Below are 19,232 nucleotides of genomic sequence, written 5' to 3'. Positions count from 1 at the left end.
GGGTCATGGCTTACACCAGCCACCCTAGCTCCGTCACTATCGACGGTCATTATATTATTGAGTTAATGTGATAGGGTTTATCATTTTTTTTTTAAACCATGACAATTTTAAAATGCACAATTTTAGTTTTGAAATGTGAAATTATGATTTTATCAAATGTTTAACTCTTTTTCGAAAATGAGAGTCTCTAATATCAGGATCTTATGCAAAATAGCCATTTTACAACACTTAATCACAATTTGACACATCATCAATTCAAGAAAAGTGCAAAAAATTAAAATGAAAACAAAAACAGCAAATCAAAGAAGAGCTGGGTGGCTCGCCACTTGTGGGTCACGCTGACCCATCTGTGGGTTGGCCTGACCCACAGGGTGGCCGCACGGGCCACTTCCGTGGCTGGGGTGGCTCGCCAGTCACCCTAGCACATACGGCTAGAGGAAAAAACCTGCAGAAGGAGAGAGACATGAGAGAGAGAGAGAGAGGAAAAAAACCCCAATCAGCCAAACTAGAAAAAACAAAACCCAAACTCCAAATCCCCTCTTCTTCCATTCGGCCATAGCCAAAACAACGGTAGCCATACTCAGCCAAACTAAGGGAGACCCAACAAAATCAACAAAATTTTTTTTTACAATCAGCTTCTTCAACAACCCCTCTTTTCTGGTTGGATGGTGGGCCGTCGGTGGAGGTGGTGCCGGTCGTTGGTGGTGGCGTTGGGTGCTGCTGGGTGTTCGCCAAACCCACGGTGTGGGTTTGGCCTGGGTCTGGCCGGCCGTGACCTGTCGAAACCAGCCTCAAAATTCGATTTTGGATTCAAAACTAAAATGTAGAAGGGAAGGTTAAGCCTTTAGAGATTTTATCGCCCTAAAGACCGAATAAGGTGACTGACAGCGCTGGAGACAGTGAAGGTGACCCAGCTAGAGACCCACTGCCGTGACCTAACAGTGGGTGGCAGGTCTTGCTAGTCGTGGGTCACGGCCAGCACCGTTTCAACAGACCGATGATCGTGGGTCTCTCTTCTTCTTTCTCCTTTCTCTCTTTTCTTCATCTAATGTATTTGGCTGTAGGTTAATTTTGTGCAGTTGTTGTGCTTTTGCTTATGTGTCAATTGTTGATTGAAGACCGTAAAAGTAGGGTTTTAAGGTTGGTCCAGATATAAGTTAAACTCTTTGAAAACATTACAAGACAATTCACACAATGTATTTGTATATTCTTACCTTAAAAATAAACTTGTTTGACAATCATTATCGTAAAAAATCAAGCCCATGTTTGATAAACCATTGTTTGCGTTGATGACCAAATCGCATTGTCTCTACATAGAAAATGCGTGAAGTTACGTCCTTAACATTGAAATTTGGTCAACCAAAGAGAAAAATTTTACACAAACCGTTCAAAGTCTTTACTTGCTTTACCATTTACTTTTACTTTCTTTGCTACTGAGCTTTCTGCTGCACCCTTTTTTTCTTTTTTATTTTCTTAATAACTTGTTTACTGGGTTTCAACTACAGGGAGGGAAAGAGTCCTTGCCCCCTCTCCCGGTTTTTGCATTTATATATAATTAAATTTTTTACACATACTTAAAATTTTCAGTTTAATATATATATAAAAGCTAAAAAATAACATAAAATAAAAGAAATTGTTTTATTTATTTAAATCATAATGCGGATATCACTTAAACACAGCACATTAATACGTATAAAATAAGTGTGATAAATAAACATAAAGAATAACATTACTTTTTTATTTTTATAATACAACATAATAATCTTACGTGGCTTAAAACTTCCAGATTACTTAAATAAAATAAAATAAAAAGTTCTAGTTCTAGTTCTAGATATTAGTCAGCTCACGAGGTCAGGAAACTAAACAGAAAGCGCGCGTCCAACAAGTCTTTCCTAAAATAGTTTGATTTACAACTTTTGTGCGTATTCTCTAGAACTTGTTTACTGGTTTTCAACTACTGCATTACCTGGTCTTGGTCTTCCCTCACAAGATAAATTAAAAATATTTTGGCTTTTTTTTTTTTTTTTTTTTTTGTAATATTTTGACCCTTTCGTGGCTGATGTCTACGGCGACCTACTCTATTGAGACTAACCCAATAGTAGTCTTTTCTCTTTTGGTGGGCTCCACTCTTAATCCAGCCCAGTCTCCTTCGTGACTCGAATTCCTCAACATGGTAACTAGCTTTGATACCAAATGTTACAAACGAGTAGAACTCACCTTTGAAAACTGGCTTGTCAGGGAAGGGTGTCCAATAACTTATATACACATGGTTAAGATTAAACCTAAGTCATGTGAGACACTATGATCATAATATGTTTTAAGTAGTTTATTATATCAACTACTTAAAAAAAAAAAAAAAAAAAAAATCCCCAAAACAAAGTAGTTATTCAAATTCACATAAAACATCCAAAATTTCTCCTTTTTTTTTTTCCCTTATATTTTCCTTCAATTTATCAGAAATGATAAAATGTAGAAGAAGATATAACAATTTTTTTTCAATCATTTATTTTTTTCCAAAAAAAAGAAAGAGAAAAGAGTATTAAGAATCAGAACTTGCAAAAATGAGGGCTCTGATCTAACCCTGAGCTTTTGTTTGTTTTAGTCTCCATCCTGAATTATTTGCGACAAAAATTAATATCATATGTTAGATTTGTGCAAAATAATTTCATTTTCAATTCACAACGTGTATAAAACATTATTGAAAAAACATACATCTTAGGTTATAGAACGGACCCTCTATTGATGTATTTGTTGCTTGAAATGTCTTTTTGTTGGTGGCTCTAAGAAGAAGACAGAACCGTTGGATCTTGTGAACGGAGGAAATATTGCTCTCTGCTTATTGTCATTCTACTAATTTATAAACCTAAAATTTGATTTTTGAGAAACTCAAACATGTTGAATGACACTTGTCACTTGCTATAGTAGGTTAAAAGAAATTTCTTCTAGATCAGTTTAAAAAAAAAAAAATTATGTCCATAAAAATAAAGAGTTGGCAACCTGAACAAAGACCCTAAAAACAACCAAGATAAAGTGCAATTCCTTCTATGAAGTGGTTATGTCCTCATATGAGTAATTGCACTTAGAAAACAGTTTTCTTCTTTGCAAACTGCAATGGATTGGAGTATTATTGAGATGTCCATCAATTAGCTAATAATTTGGGCATCACATTGTGAGAAAACACATATAACACATATAGAATTTACCTGTTTAGATAAATTTTAATATGTTCGGCTACTTATTCAGGTAGATAGGTTATATGTGAACTCTCTTATATTTATCGTCCAAATTACTAGTAATTCGAATAAAAAATTACTGAAAATTCTTGTCATGTATCATGTATGTAAGGCAACCTTAAAGAATTCTATAGACTTGGTGCATATGAATCTTACTACCAATTGAATATACTCATGCTGCATGTTATTTACACCTCATTTAATCAATTTATCCACAGCAAGAAAACCTCAGGTATTAAGTGATATTTGATGTCAAAACAACTCAAAGAATTTTCTAAAGAAGAAAGATGGGAATGCCTAAATGCTCAAACCGAGCCAGGGCTTATCACAAACGCAGTACATAGCATAGTTCAGCCGTTCTAAAAGCAAAAGCTTCTAAGAGCTCTCATGGATGAGTTTCCAATCACAAATTCTTCAAAGCTGAGTCTAATTTCTGTGGAGTCAGTCTTGCCAACAAAGCCTTGTTATGACAGTGATCCTTGTCAACAAAGTAAAAAGTCCCATTGGCCTTAAATGTCACAAAAGGCCTGTTGGTCTCGGCAGGCCGAATATCTGCAAACTTAATAGTCTTAGGAATATGTGTGGCAAGCCATGACAACATCTCCACCTGGAAGCTGTCTGAACCAGGCTGCCACCTGAGCTTGTGAATATATGGGCTTACAAACCAGTGGAGGGCTGCAGTGGTGGAAGCACTCATAAATATTACAGATGAGGCAACTGCACCTTTGAGAATCACATTCATATCAGGAGATGTCATGAAGGTTATGACTGGGCCCAGTGATACAGACAGACAGCAGGTTGAAAGAGAAAGGAGCTTTACTTTCTTGATGGTGCTAGAGATTGGACCATAATAAACAACTCCAGTATCTTTTTCATCTTCCCCAGCTTCACCCCCTCTCTGCGGCCCAATACTGATCTTGCTGTCAGTGGCTTGAGATGCCCATCTTTTCTGAGCAGCAGCAAGCTGGAGAGCAGAGCTGAAGTTGGGTTTGCTATTCAGACTGTGTGTCCATGTTCTAGACCTGCAATGATAACCTGGTGTACCGAGAAAAAATATTACCGATACTATAATAACATAAATGAAAATATTATGCATTTCTTAACAACAAGCAATTAGAACAGAAACCAGAAAATATAAGAGTCATGAAAGTCAATTAAATTCATATGAGAAAGTGGGGTGAGAGGGAGGCAGGGAAGAGGGAAAGTTCAGTTAGGATTTGCATGTAAGAAGGCATCCAATACAGTACAGCTGACAAAAATGCTCTTCTAGTTATAGACAGGCAAGTATAAATAGCACAAAAGTTATAAAGCAGAATAGCAGCAATATATGGATTCTCAAAGTAACTTTTCTTTCTCCAATCCAGAAACCATACAAAAAGAATATTGTATATTAACTGGATGAGTTGTTACAACCATAATGGATAATTAATTACAAACATAGTTTTGAAGAGAATATTGTGTTTGGCTACCGACAAAATATTTCTAGTCTGAAACAGAGAAACAAATAAAAGAAGCCAGGGTTTTAACCTAACATGAAGAAAAAATGCTTTGTATACTACTTTGAGCCATCCATTTCACTCAAGGATTTAATTGGTCCATTGGAATGGGGAATGAGAGATTTGAATTAGTGAGCTCCGCTTCATGAGTTTAGAAGAGAAATGATAGGTTAACAAGGTGTTGATGTGCAGCACTTAAGCGGATATGTCAAAAATTGACTTTTGCTGCGGCAACTACTGGGCAAAAACATTAGATAGTCAACAGAGCACATACATATTGTAATGTTAGATAAGCTGCAAAATAGATTCATCTTTTCTGTTACTTTCCTTTTTCCCTTTATCATGTATGTGTAAGAGTGCGTGTGGGTGTCCAATGTCCATGATGACGAATTAATAGTTGTATAATATGTGTTAATGAAACAGGGAAATTTAGGATTGTCACAAAATACTTAAATTGTGGTGGATCCTATCATTCCGATGTCCAGTTGAATGCAAAGGGCGAGGTTGCGCTAGTCAGCAGAGTCAATACCATATACTATAAGATGAGAACAGCTATTTCAACTATGTCCCAAAGATATTTTAATTCAGTATTAGCAGCAACATCCTCTAGTTGATTTAGTCAAGCCCTGGTATAGAAGGAATGCATGTCAATTATTTGGGGAACAAAGTTTTCCTCCACTGTCTATTAAACTGACATCTGGGTTGGAAGAATTTCCTCCAATCTGATGTGGAGGGTTGGCCATTCAGACCTTTGGTTTGGTTGATTCATAACCTATAAACTCAGCCTCCTCCATGCCCAACAAAAATCATTCAATGGCAGCCCATATGGCCATACACACACACATAACAGCAAACCAGTAGGCTTGCGTACATACCCCCCCTAATGGGTGGAATCCACAAATATTCTCCCCAATTCTAAGCTATAAATCGCTTAAAAAGTGCACGGGAAAGGCAACTCTATGGAACATAATCTTGCCAAATGGGTCACTCTCCATTCATTATCCGACCAAATTCCCGTCCATCATCTCCCTCAGACATTTGAGAGATAGTGTCTGTCTGATCCAGTGGTTTCAAAACGAGTGGTTTTAAAAAACTTTCGGCGATTTAGTTAAAAAAATAAGCATTTGGCCTGCAAAATCATGAGGCCAAAAGGCACAGTCATAGACAACGTATGTGATCCACGCTGATGTATTATCCTATATAGCTTCCTCTCAGCAATATTTGCTCAAAAAAATGTAAATAAAAGATATCTATGATCTATCCCTAACCAGTTCTTCATTGACCACTACAGACAACAAAATACAAGACCTCAAAACAACCAAATGGGATTTTTTTTTTTTTTGCCACCGACGTCATTTCCAAGGTATCAGCTTGAGATTGCAGACCGCCTAGGTCTATTCAATATTAGCTAATTACTTTGGTGTCTAAATTACAAAAAAAAAAAAAAAAAAAGTGTCGCTAAGAGATACATAAAAACTCATATTCGCAGAAGAAAGCAAAGAAAGCTGTAGCTAAACAAACAGTCGCTCAAGTTTATGGAACCTGAAAGGAAGTGGCTTCTGGATGAGAGCTGCCCGGATTGCGATCGGAGCAAGCGAAGGAGAGCCGCCCTGGCCATAGGTCAGTGTTTTTTGAGTCTGATTCGGAGCCAAAGGAAGCGAGTAAAACAGAAATAGAGAGTGTGTAATTGTTAATGAGAATTAATATTATCTATATTTATTGGTTCTGAAAGCTGACAACAACGGGCATTTGGTCTAGTGGTATGATTCTCGCTTAGGGTGCGAGAGGTCCCGAGTTCAATTCTCGGAATGCCCCTTATCTTTTTTTCATTTCGGCCTCATGGGCCTTCTATGTTATTCTTAATCAAGAATGTATGGGCCGGTCCATTCAGACTTTCGCACATCCTAATTTTATTTATGGCCGTGGGCTGCTGGCCTATAACAGAATCAGATTGCGAGAGTCTAGATTGGCTGACTTGGCGGCAACTGATTGGGTGGTATAACTTACGTGGCAGTACAGTTAAAACGTGTAGAGAAGGAGGAGACGCGTCAGCTCATTTTTATATCCTTCTGGAACACCCCGTTAAAAGGGGCTACTTGTTTATCACGAACCGGTCAAAAAAAGCTTTAAAACAACAACAACAAAAATCAACTTATCAGATATTATTAAAAAAAAAAAAAATGATTAAAATTTTGCAAAAAATTCAACCTACTACGGGCGATATCCTTGAGAATTCTACAGAACCTTCTGCTCCTAGAAAGTAGATTCTCTCCTTTCTGTTGAACCAATTAACCCACCCTCACTCCTACGTTTTCAAGACTGAATTAATCAACCAAGCTTCTTCCAGAAGCCTCACCTCCAACGAACCTTCCTCCCTCTCTCTCTCTCTCTCTCTCTCTCTCTCTGTCTCTGTCTCTGGTTCCTCTTCCTTTAAATAACTTGGTCTTTGTCCACTCCATTAAACACCAACTCTTCCTCTGATTTCTTCACCTTTCCCGCCTGAGAAGAAAATGGAAGACAAACTACAACTCCATCTCCTAAACCTCGAAGAACCAGAGGAAGACGCACTCTCACTCTGTGACCTTCCCATTCACGACCAAGACCCGGAAACCGAAACCGAACCCGGCTATCAGGACTCTCCGGCACGCCCAGACCTCTTCGAGTTCTCCACCAACGCGAAACCTGGAACAAACCCTTCAACGGACAGAATACTATTCTGCGGCAGAGTCATACACCGGAGAGATCCGTTGCCCGGTGGGGTCCAACCAAAGCGGAGATCGGAGTCTTTCAACAACTCCCAGACCTTTCACTCGGCTAGGTTGAGCAGCCCAGGCCGGTCAAGCTCTTTCCGGGCACCGGCAACCGGGAGCTACCGGTACCAGAGCAGTGGGTCTAGGAAGCACAAGGTTTTGATTGGGCTGACGAAGATTCAGCCGATGGACCTGAGCGAGATAAGGAAGAGGCAAGGCCGGCGTACCCCAGCGCCGATTGTCCCGGTTCCCGATGAACCGGTGATCGCCAGTGGTGGAAAGAGTCATTGGGGCCTGCTTCGGCCGTTGAGGTGTAAAAGCCACCTGGCTAGAGTGTTGGCTATAGCGTCTTTCGGTTGTTTCCCACTCATGTGACCGTGTGACGTGGTCCTCCCACGTGTGGGAAGATGGCTCGGCCTGCTCAGTGCTCACGGATGGATTAATTTACCTAATTTTTTGTATTGTTGGGAGGTCTTGTACATTTGTTCAATTTTTAGTTCATTATTTTTTCTTCTTAGGATATATAGGAGTTTCTCCACTATTCTTTTTTTTTTTTTACTATTATTATTATTCATTTAAGCAAATTTACTCACAATTTCACATATTTAGTGCCTAGCACCAAATCTTAAAATCGATTTGTTTTGAGGTAAAATGTTTTTTTTTTTTTTAAAAAAAAAAAATCTTCTATTTTTTTGGTGTTTAATGCAATCAAAAATTATGGTTAAATTAAAAATATTTTAAAAAATATTTTTTAATTTTCATAAATAATTTTTCCTTTTTTAAAACTATAACCAAACTTTTGAGTTTGAGCTTCTTAGCACACGCTCCCTCTCATAGTTCATTTCCCATTGCCGTTGGCAGCCACTAGAGTTAGCTCAAATTTGTCGATAACTGTCGGAGTTTGCTGGAATTTGTCGATGGCCGCCCGTCTACGCGATTAAAGGTTGTTGGAATTTGTCGTGGTGTTCGCTAGAAATCGCCAAACATCGTTCATTGCTGATTTTTCGTATGTGGCAAATACTAACAATATTTTTTAAAGGAATTTAAAAAAATAATAATAATAATTTCGTTGAACATATTTCTGACAATTTTTTTTTATCTTACGGAGCTTTATTTTTTATTCCAAACTAGTGAAATATATGTATGTATGATATAATTAGTTTAAGAAGATTCATTATCTTTTAAATATGTTTTAATCATCCATCATATAAGCAATCCATCTATTTACACTTCTTCAAATACACACTATAAAACACATTGGCTTTGTTTGGTAATCAATTCAAATTTTCTCTAAAAAGTAAACTTTAAAATATTCTTAGTTTTTATATCACATCAATCTTTTTTATTATTATTTAAACAAAAAACCCATTACAAAACATAATATTTTCATTTTCCTTACAAAAAATTCAAAACTTATATCTACTTTATATGATATCACTTTTTATTGCTATTCAAATAAATAATTAATTACATAATCCTTTACTAAGCGGAGCCATCATATAAACAAATCTAGTTGACTGAGCAAACTAAAATACAAGCGCGGACAACCGAGTTGTCTACTTTATTTGAGTGCAATTATAGTAATATTTGTCAATCGAGAATCTCATAAGAGAGACCTAAATAGTAAGAATAACATATACTCCTTTAAGTCTAATTTGAGTTAGAGCCCGACTCAATTTCATCAGGATATCGGTAAGATTTATAATAGTTTACATTAATCATGCGTAAAGTAAAGATTTTCAATGCGGGGTTCAAATGAAAACTTAAAAGAAAAAGAAAAAGAAAGTGGAGTAAGACAGATAGAACGACAGCGTTTTAGTAATTCAAACGAAAACATGAAAAAGCCGACGCCGCTGGGTTCAACTCACAGCTTGGCCAGCTGAATAACATCGCATACTCGCCGCCCAAACGGCCAACCCCAAGCTTCGCTGCCGAGTTCGCCTCTGCAGCACATCGTAGGTCCTCGTCGCCGGTACCAATCTTTCCCTTGTATTTGTACGTGTATTTTTATGTATGCGCTTGCGAATATGGGATGGTACGTATAAGTATACGTATATGCGCGGCAAAATATACGTATACGTATGCATATATGTGCAGGCTTCACTCTGTCTGTTTTGATTTCTCGCAAGAATAGTTGAATTTATTTCTTAAGGTCTTGTGTTTTGTAAAAGCTCTAAGATCGATGTAAAGAAGCTGCTTGAGAAGTAAATTTTCTTTTTGTTTTTTAATTTACTATGTACTAGATGAAAATATCTGTTTGGCTGCTCAAGGAAAAGAAAAAGAAAACTCATATTCTGATTCTAATGTATTATGCTGTCAAGGTTTCTTGAAAAATTTTAGAGCGTAATTTAAGCCAAATTTGTGCTGAGGCTTGGGCGAGTGAAGGTTTTGTTTCGTCATTAGTATTGGATTTCAATTTCTTCTTTCTTTCTTTTTTTTCCATGATTTGTGGATAATGAAAGGTTCCAATGCTCTCTCTTTCGGCCACTCACGCACAATGATCATATAATTGTATCAGATGGATCCAATGGATGCGTCAATTTCGCATTTCAGAAATGTCGGGATAGGAGATATTGGTAATGGTACTGCTGCAGAAATTGAGGGTTTCAGATATCGTGCAGACGAAATTTGCGTGAAGGTTGATAAGGTGAGTGGAACAATAATTTATAAAGCTGCAGAGATGCTCATTCAAATACATGAATAAAGCTGTAGATATGGGATGAATGTATGATTATCATGTTCTTTTTCATTTTTGCAGAATGCTGCCATGAATTTGTCTGATGGGTTTACCTTAAAACTGTTGTAAAATTATTTTGATGGTGCAAAAGTTCTTGTTGATACTAAATAATATTAATCCGAAAATTAACAATAAGATAAATAGAATGTAAGAGATTAAAATTAGAGTAAGGAAAGATCTCATAATACTATAGAATCACGCAAGAGTGTTGTCCTTAAATGTTGATTTTGTGCTCTTGGAGTATTTAATTCGGTGTGATTGGATCTCTTGACACCCAACCTCTTAGAATTAGACTATAACATCTATGTTCGTTAAAGACGCACTTCTAAATACGAAGGCAAATGAACAACCCTTTTATCAAAGTGGATGAGGGATTGCCAGCCACAGTAGAACGGAGACTATTATATAATATAGCTTTAATATATATATATATATATATATATATATAATGACCAAATGGTCATAACGTCAAAACGGTAAAACTTGTTAATGATCAAATGCCATAAAAACTTGTTAATGTACAACAGTCAAATCCGTAAAAAACTAATTAAAATTTATTTGTTTTTCCTCTTAAAAACTCATGAACAAGTTTTAATGTCAAACGTAAAAATCTTTAAAGAATGGTAATAAAGTTGTTAATAAACAACGGCTGGAAAAGAAAGATTGTTTGTAACACTACAACAAAAACGATATCCCGTGTAGTTGTTGATTATGCAATTGTTTGGGTCATCTTTAAGTCCATCAATGTCTGGACATTCATGAATTGATTGTTAGTAATTAGTTTTGCACTTTTCCTTGCAGCTTGAGCAGAGAATGAATGAGATAGAACAGTTCTACTTGAGTAAAAGTAAAAAGCATCTTAGCACATCCAAAGGTAGCTCAATAGCAAAGGATAAGGATAAGGAGAAACATGTTCCAAGTATTAAGAAGCAGCAGCAAGATGCATCACGTCGGGAAGCAGCTGCTGCCAAGAGAATGCAAGAGCTTATGCGCCAGTTTGGCACAATTTTGCGTCTGGTAAAAGGCTCATGGCCATTCTTTTATATATATTTCTGCTTAGACATTGCCTATGATACACACACATGTATGTGTGTATGTATGTATATCTGTGCGCGGGTGTGTGAATAAACTTATTTACCATTTCATTTTGGGATCAAGCCTAAGTGGATTTTTCCTCTTATAATACTTCTATAATTTCTTTTGACAGTTCTATTCTATCATCAATTTTTGCCTCTTTTATGAAGTTACTCCTTTATAAATTACATGGCATCTTACCCAAAAAAATGCTAAACAAAGGCTAGAATTTAATAATTCTAACTGTAAATTGATAGCAAACTAGTTGCTTGATATGCTATGAGAATTTGATCTCATATACGCCCTTTGTTCAGAATTCACTTATTAAATTAACTAATGCTGCTGGGGATTTTTGTCACACTTCTGATTAAGGTGGGCTGTACGTTAGAACACAGCTATAAATGGTGTACCTTATTCAGTATAATTTTTTTTTGGCAGTTCTCTTAAAGTTGAATTAGTACACATCAAGTAGGCTCTTGCAAATCAAGTAGCCTCTCACCACTAGGACAAGCATAGTGGAATGCTGTTCTTATTTTCCTTTCTTTTATGTTAGGAGTTAAAACAACCATGCTCTTTGCTTTAAATTGCACCTATACCAAGGTAGCATCAACTAGATGTTGTAAGATTGAAAATGATAGTGTGTGTCATTTCATATTTCCTGATGTGTATTTGCCTTGGCTGTCAGATTATGCAACACAAATGGGCATGGCCCTTTTTGGAGCCTGTCGATGTAGAAGGTCTTAAATTACACGACTACTATGAGGTAAATTTCATTGTTTTTAATTTTCCAAATATATCAATCATTATAATTGTAATCATGTGATATTGCATTTCTAAAGAAACTGTTTATGACAAATAATTGTTCTGCTGTTGCTCCATTTTTTTTTTATATAGTTAAATGAAACTTTGTATCTATAGTTGTAATTATATGTATCTACTTGTAATCTCTGGGCACACCAAGTAATGCCATGTCGATAGCTTTATGGGATGATTATAATTGTTGGAAAAATTGACCTGCATACTCTGGCTTTGTCATTGGATATTCCATGGTTCAGTTGCTGTGGTCTGTCTTTGATTAATCTGTTCACGACGATGAATACTAGGTGATTGACAAGCCCATGGATTTCAGTACAATAAAAAATCAAATGGAGGCAAAGGATGGTACCGGATATAAGAATGTTCGAGAAATATGTGCTGATGTGAGGTTGGTTTTCAAAAATGCAATGAAATATAATAATGAAAGAAGTGATGTTCATGTTATGGCCAAAACTTTGCTGGAAAAGTTTGAGGAGAAGTGGCTGCAACTTCTGCCTAAAGTCACTGAAGAGGTAACTTGCTTTCCCACCACCAATGGCTCTTTCTTGGATTAAGAAGTATAGTAAATAATCTTGGTTGATGATGTCTTGGTGATTTCGTTAATGTCAGTAGCAATGTACTTGCAGGAAAAAAGTCGAGAAGAGGAGGAAGCGGAGGCACAGTTGGATATGCAGCTTGCTCAGGAGGCTGCTCATGCCAAAATGGCAAGAGATTTAAGTAACGAGGTATGTTAAAATTTTACAACCTTATTATGAGGATATGTTTGAAATGACAGAAGCTTTTTGAGATAATTTATAGACTTCTTTAAGCATCTTCAAGCATTTTGTAGATGTTTTTTTGATTGCCTTATTCTAGTCTGATTAAATTCTCATTCTTTTCAGCTGTATGAGCTTGATGTGCATTTGGAAGATCTTCGAGAAATGGTTGTTCAAAAGTGCAGGTATGTTCCATAATATCATTATCTAATGCCACAAAAACCAGGTTAATTTGAGAAAAGCTTGTTGATTTTGAGTTTGTATGTGTGCTTGTGGACGTGGACGTGGATGTGAATGTGTCTTTTCCCTTCTAAGTTATACTCTGTGAGTGCTTTGCCTTAATTGTCTTCTTCAACACAATTAGAAGTTATGTCATCAAATGAAGGTAATGGATTAAAATGGGATCATATTTCCTATTCTCATCTACTGGGCCAATAATTATTTAGATTAGATATGTTTTAGTTGTCTGATATGCTGGTTATGTATTTGTATAATTTCCAAATGCAACTGTTATACTTTTTTTTTCTATCTATAATACGAAGTGCAACTGTTGTTCATCGACTATAGTTTCTATTTTTCTCAGAAGAGGAACCCTTGTAACTAAACACACTTTCAGATGCATTTACATAGATCTTTAGTAATGGGTTTTGGTCATAGACACATTGCCAAATATACCAGTTACAGGATTCATGGCATGTTGGTAAGTAGTGGTTAAAACTTCTTAAAATTTCTAAACCATGGGGCAACTTATATAGATATGATTTTGTTTTCCTTTAATGCAAATTCAAATATCTTAAAAGAGTTCATGTTGTCAAACTTATTAGAAATTTTCAGTTATGGAATTGCTGTAAGTGGATTTAAGTTTGCTAGTATCTTATGTATTGTGAATAGAAGTGCAAAATTTTGTGATTTAGGAATGGTTATTTTGAAACTAGAGGAATGCTTTACAAACAATTCTATGAACAAAATTTTCATGTAAATTGACGTGAAGGTTGAATTGTCTTGTTACGTATTATTGTATATCAAGCAGGCCCACTCCGTGTTTTGGCTTGTGGAATATATATCCAATGCATACCCAAAAATTTGTAAAATGGCTTGTATTAACATTTTGTAATTAACTTAAACGACTACTCCTACTTAAATATTGTAGAATTCATTTATCCGACATTTGTTGTTGTGCCGCCCTCAATAACCTGATTTAGTAGTATGGATGCCTCTCTACTATTGCTTCTGCAGTGATGCAGAAGCAACTAAACTTATGTTGAGAACATTGTTTCCAGAAAAACTTCAACCGAGGAGAAGAGAAAGCTTGGGGCAGCACTCACCAAACTGTCTCCTGAAGATCTAACCAAGGCATTGGAGATTGTTGCTCAAAATAATCCAAGTTTCCAAGCAACCGCAGAAGAGGTGGACCTCGACATTGATGCCCAGGTCATCATTTAGATCTCCTTATAAGTGCTGTGTCCCGTATTCCCATTTGCTCAATTCTTGTGCGATGTTGCTTTGTATCAGAATGAGTGATTGAGTGTATTGTGTTTCTTATGCAGAGTGAATCTACTTTGTGGAGGTTGAAGTTTTTTGTGAAGGATGCTCTGGAAGTCCAAGGCAAGAGTTCAGCAATCACGGCTGGTCTGAACAACAATAGTAATGACAACAACAACAACAACATTAGCAATAACAATAAACGGAAAAGAGAGATTTGTGATGCTATTGCCAAAACTGCCAAGAAAAAGATTAAAAAGCCTGCTTCTTAATAACGTCTCACCATGGGAGAGTGCAGTTAGGTTGTTTATTTGGCCGCATTTCTTGTGAACCTCTGCAGACAATTCTCAGGGTGCAACTCTCAAGAGTCAGAGAAAGTGTCCAACGGGGGTTCGAATGAGAAAATGGCAAGAGCATGGATGTTGTCTTCATCGATGATAATTGTGAATTATTACTGATATTAACATTTTTAGGTGCTGCGTATTTCCTAGAAATTTAACAGTTTGTATCTTGAACTCGTGGGGGTGCCTTCTAGTTGTCCTTCAGGTTGTGCTCTGCCAATTGCCATTGTAAGATATGTTGTCTACAACAACGATGTCTTCTACCCCCTCTTTTATTTTTTATTTCCTTGGAATTTGTATGAGAAAGGCATCATTACCAATATTGGAGTTATAGCCTTTTACCCTCATGCTATTATTGCTACTCACATGATGATGAGTGCAATATTCTGGTCGGAGTTGAGGATAAAGTTTTTCTCTAAATTGAATTGAAAAAATTTCTTTCAATTTAGTTTATTAAATTGACATATGTCTTAAGTAGCCCTTTTTCTCAACCTTTTGGTCAAGAAAATATGGGACCAACCCTGTTTGGTTTCATTTTCCATTTTATTTGTAGCTTTATTGTTATGCACCGTAATGGACGCTTTTGAGGTGTTTGTTGAGGTCTCCCAATCCCTCCTTTTGTTTTTGTAATGGTTAATTTGCAAAATTAACATCTGTCTTTAGAGCATGTGATTTAAGCATGCATTTTTAACTCCAAGTTAAAAGAAATTTCTCTAATCTAGTTTATTAAATTGACATATGTCCTTAGAGCACATAAAAATCACATGTTCTATTAATCTTTATTAAAATGTATGTGAGAATCACATGCTCTAAGGATATGTGTCAATTTAATAAAGAGAAATGTTAGGGGTACATTGTACTAACTTTTTTACTAACATATGTGTACTAACATGATGTATAGCTTATTCATTGGAGGGGATCAAAACAATTAATAAAGGAAAATGCTATGTATACCAATAAATAAGCTCCACATCATGTTAGTAATCATTTGATAGTAAAAGTTACTACCCCTAGCTTTTTTCAAATGAAAAGAGAAATGCTAGGGGTACTAACTCTTTAACTAACATATGGGTACTAACATGATGTGGAGCTTATTCATTAGAGTAGATCAAAACAATTAATAAAGAAAAATGCTACGTATACCAATAAGTAAGCTTCACATTATGTTAGTAATCATTTATTAGTAAAAGAATTAGTGCTTCTAGCATTTCTCTATAGTAAAATATCAAATAAAACAAAGTTAAAAAAAGTTAAGAGGATGGCTTGTCAGGCTTGATCACTCATTTTGATTTGTTTCAGGGTGGATGATCACCCTATAATAGGTTAGGGCTGCCCAACCAACCGTCAAGGTTGTTTTATGGTTAAAAAAACCTTCGACCACCCCCTAAGACAACCTTTAGGGCTGGTCGATCAGTCATCCCAAGAAGGTGGTTTGCCACCCTCATAACAAGCTAGTGGTGGTCGACCTATCCCTATAACAATTTTTAGGGTGGTTGGCTGCCTCCAAGAATCGACCACCTTTGTAAAAAGGTTGAGAGTGGTTAACCACAAGCCTTTTGTTGGAGCTGTCAACTACCTTTTAACTTCTTCTTTTTTTCTTTTCTTTGTTTTTTTCTTTTTTTTTTTCAAATGAATTGAGTTGACATGCCTCATTCCTATATGTTCAAATGCAAATAAACAGCTAGGAATTTGTCACCTTTCACTGAACCCTAATTGTCACATTTTAGACCAATTTTTATAACGAGGGCAAAGGATTTATGAAAATAGAGCCCTAAAAACCAATATTTTATATCAATGCAAACCATAAACATGCATCCTAAACCCCAATTATTATAACAACCCTAAACCACTAACCTTTCAAACACACGAAAATCAACCAAATTTCATACATCACAAACAAAAAATATCCACCAAAATTGACCAACAAGAACTCAAAGAGTCCCCCTTTCCCATCTTAATTTTTTTAAAAAATAGATATGTGAAGGAGATGAAGAGTTATATTTTGGAAAGTAGGAATATGTTAAACTTCTAACTCTTTCACAACTTTTGATTTGTGTTACTTTGTAATTGGAAGACGTTAAAACTATTTTTTTTAGCGTTAATGTATCTCCAATCACATGCTATATAACACGTATCAAAAATTGTTAAAGAGATGTAAAATAAAAGAATGACTAGTTGAAGGTATATGTATGAATTCTTAAACTATAGATTTTACAAACATTTTCTAAAAAACCTTTAAGGGGTAACTTTGCATGTAAGTTTGACAACTTTATTGTGAGTTTAACACCTCTTAGGAGAGGTTCCTTTCTATGAAATTATATATTAAAAAAAATTATTATAATTTGAAGTTTTGAACCAATACTTTTTCTTTGTTAAAAATATTATTTCTTCATTTAAATCAAAATAATTATTGGATTTCCCTATAGGCCACCATTCTAAATAATTATTCATTTAAATCAAAACTCTTTGTGTAAAAAATGAAATCATTATATATATATATATATATATATATATATATATATATATATATATATATATATATACCCTAAATGTTTTTGGTTAAAGTACCATATGACATAAAACTCCCAAGAGAGAGGGGAGAGCTATGGATGTAAACTATGAGAAGAAGCTTGTGGTGGTAATAGTGGCATTGATAATCCCTATACTAGTTATAGTGGTAGTGCAAGCTGATGACCATTCTCCTCCGTCCGACGCTCCTCGTCGTCCTCCTCTGCTCCTTCCTCCTTCGTTCGACTTCGATGCTCCTCGTCGTCCTCTGCCTCTCCGTCCTCCTTCATCACCTTTCTCTGACGGTGCTAATACTTTAATAAAATCAAACGTGATATGCTCACCAAAATGTTTACTCAGAAGCATAACAAGAGCAGGAAGGAAAAAAAAGCAAGAGTCTCATGATTCTGATGAGAAGCACCCTTATCACTATTACTTGAACCTTTTTTTATACTTTCTGCATGTTAGAGTGCGAGAATAGTAGTCAAGACAATCCTTAAGCACTCAATTCAGACAAGGTGTCTCTCTCTTTATTTCTCTCGTTATTTATTTTTATTTTTTTTCATTTGGTTATTAATGATTCTTATGTTTATTAATCATGAGAATTTGAGAGCTAGTTATTTTCAACATGAGTTTCAAGAAACATAAAAAATAATTGTTTTATCAATTGAGAGGATAATATAATTTAGATTTACAAAGTGAAAACTCCCATATACAATTTTGAATTATCATTATAATAATCGGTATATATATATATATATATATATATATATATATATATATATATATATGAGGTTAACTTTATAATTTCATAAATTGTTTATTTTTCCAAATTAGAGTCAAATTTTACATTCTTGCTATTTTTGTATAGCCATTTTTTCATGACAACTATGTATACAATATAAAAATTAAAAATTAGTTTCGGTGTGAGGGTATTGCTCTTATGGCCGGAAAAATAAAAGTTGGGAATATGAGCTACTTATGTATTAGATTGAGTATGCCTGAAGCAAATCTGTTCTATAATTGAAGTTTGAACATGGGTTAGCAGATGTTAAAGTCATAGATAGGACTTGATTGTAAGATTTTATGTTTGTCTCTATGACGTTGTAACCTCATGGCTTTGGTTATGATTTATCAGAGCTTTATGCTCTCTGATGTAAGGGCTTTATACTCTTGATTTTTTTTTTCAATAAATGAATATGAAATATTCCCCTAAAAAAAATATAAAAATTTGATTTTAGTAGAACACTATATATATATATATATATATATATATATATATTAAGAAGTGTCATTTTTTTTTATATTCAAATTTAAATTAAGTAAGCAATTACAAGTACTTCAAAAGTCTTATATATATGTGCGATAGCCTTATATTTATTTATAGTACTACACCAATTCTTTCTAATACTCTTAAAAATCCTCTCCATGTGGCAGTTTGAATCAAGTGGAGGGCCAAATATATGGAAACCATTAAACATCTTCAAGAGGCACGAGGTGATCTTCATCGTACTTCATTATAGAATAACAGAAGATGTCCTACTAATTATATATATGTTCTATAATAAAAGAAATTCAATGTTATGTATCCGACACTTTCTTTGATATATATATATATATATACACACACATATAATATAAAAGATTAAGATCATATATATGAACCAAAGTTATTTTTGCTTGCATCTACTTCATCACTTCATTTTTTTAGAGAAACAAAAAGGTTTAAAGATCATATGAACCAAAGTTAACAACTAACAAAAAGATCGAAACCCTTTGTAGTGATAAAAGAGCTCAGCAATGGAGTTCTTTCCCTTTCATATATTTGCATGAGAATCACAACCACCGAACGTAACAAATGATCATAAAGGATTATGTTTTTTCTACAATTCCTCGAATTCATGGCGTTCGTTGTAACAAACAGTTTGTCATGTGCCAGCCACTGCCACATAAGTGAGGATAGGCGAATGTTAATTAGAAACTTTATAGCCATTCATTTATAATGAATGAATAGGACCTAACCACGTCGTCTTAATAGAT

General features: G+C 35.2%; 2 protein-coding genes and 1 non-coding gene across 3 annotated transcripts; 2 read left to right on the top strand and 1 right to left on the bottom strand.

The window, feature by feature from the left end:
* Window positions 1-3,440: 3,440 nt before the first annotated feature.
* On the bottom strand, window positions 3,441-6,384 carry LOC132187145 (uncharacterized). The gene is made up of 2 exons (XM_059601341.2): window positions 6,272-6,384; window positions 3,441-4,268 (listed from the first exon to the last, which is right to left on the bottom strand). The coding sequence occupies exons 1-2, from the start codon at window positions 6,345-6,347 to the stop codon at window positions 3,637-3,639; spliced, it is 708 nt and encodes a 235-aa protein (XP_059457324.1). The 5' UTR covers window positions 6,348-6,384; the 3' UTR covers window positions 3,441-3,636.
* Window positions 6,385-6,472: 88 nt separating this feature from the next.
* On the top strand, window positions 6,473-6,544 carry TRNAP-AGG (transfer RNA proline (anticodon AGG)). Its single transcript has one exon. It is a non-coding gene; the product is annotated as a tRNA-Pro (tRNA).
* A 2,784-nt stretch (window positions 6,545-9,328) lies between these two features.
* GTE6 (general transcription factor group E6) lies at window positions 9,329-15,031 on the top strand. Its single transcript, XM_059600819.2, has 9 exons — window positions 9,329-9,451; window positions 9,998-10,126; window positions 11,018-11,233; window positions 11,976-12,053; window positions 12,394-12,618; window positions 12,733-12,831; window positions 12,988-13,046; window positions 14,142-14,292; window positions 14,409-15,031. Exons 2-9 carry the CDS (start codon window positions 9,998-10,000, stop codon window positions 14,613-14,615), a joined length of 1,164 nt encoding a protein of 387 aa, XP_059456802.1. The 5' UTR covers window positions 9,329-9,451; the 3' UTR covers window positions 14,616-15,031.
* Window positions 15,032-19,232: the final 4,201 nt, after the last annotated feature.

The sequence above is a fragment of the Corylus avellana genome, chromosome 6 (assembly GCF_965113065.1).
Source record: "Corylus avellana chromosome 6, dhCorAvel1.hap1.2, whole genome shotgun sequence".
Lineage (NCBI taxonomy): Eukaryota > Viridiplantae > Streptophyta > Magnoliopsida > Fagales > Betulaceae > Corylus > Corylus avellana.
Note: the sequence above shows the minus strand (reverse complement) of the source record. Positions and strands in the feature narration are given on the sequence as shown.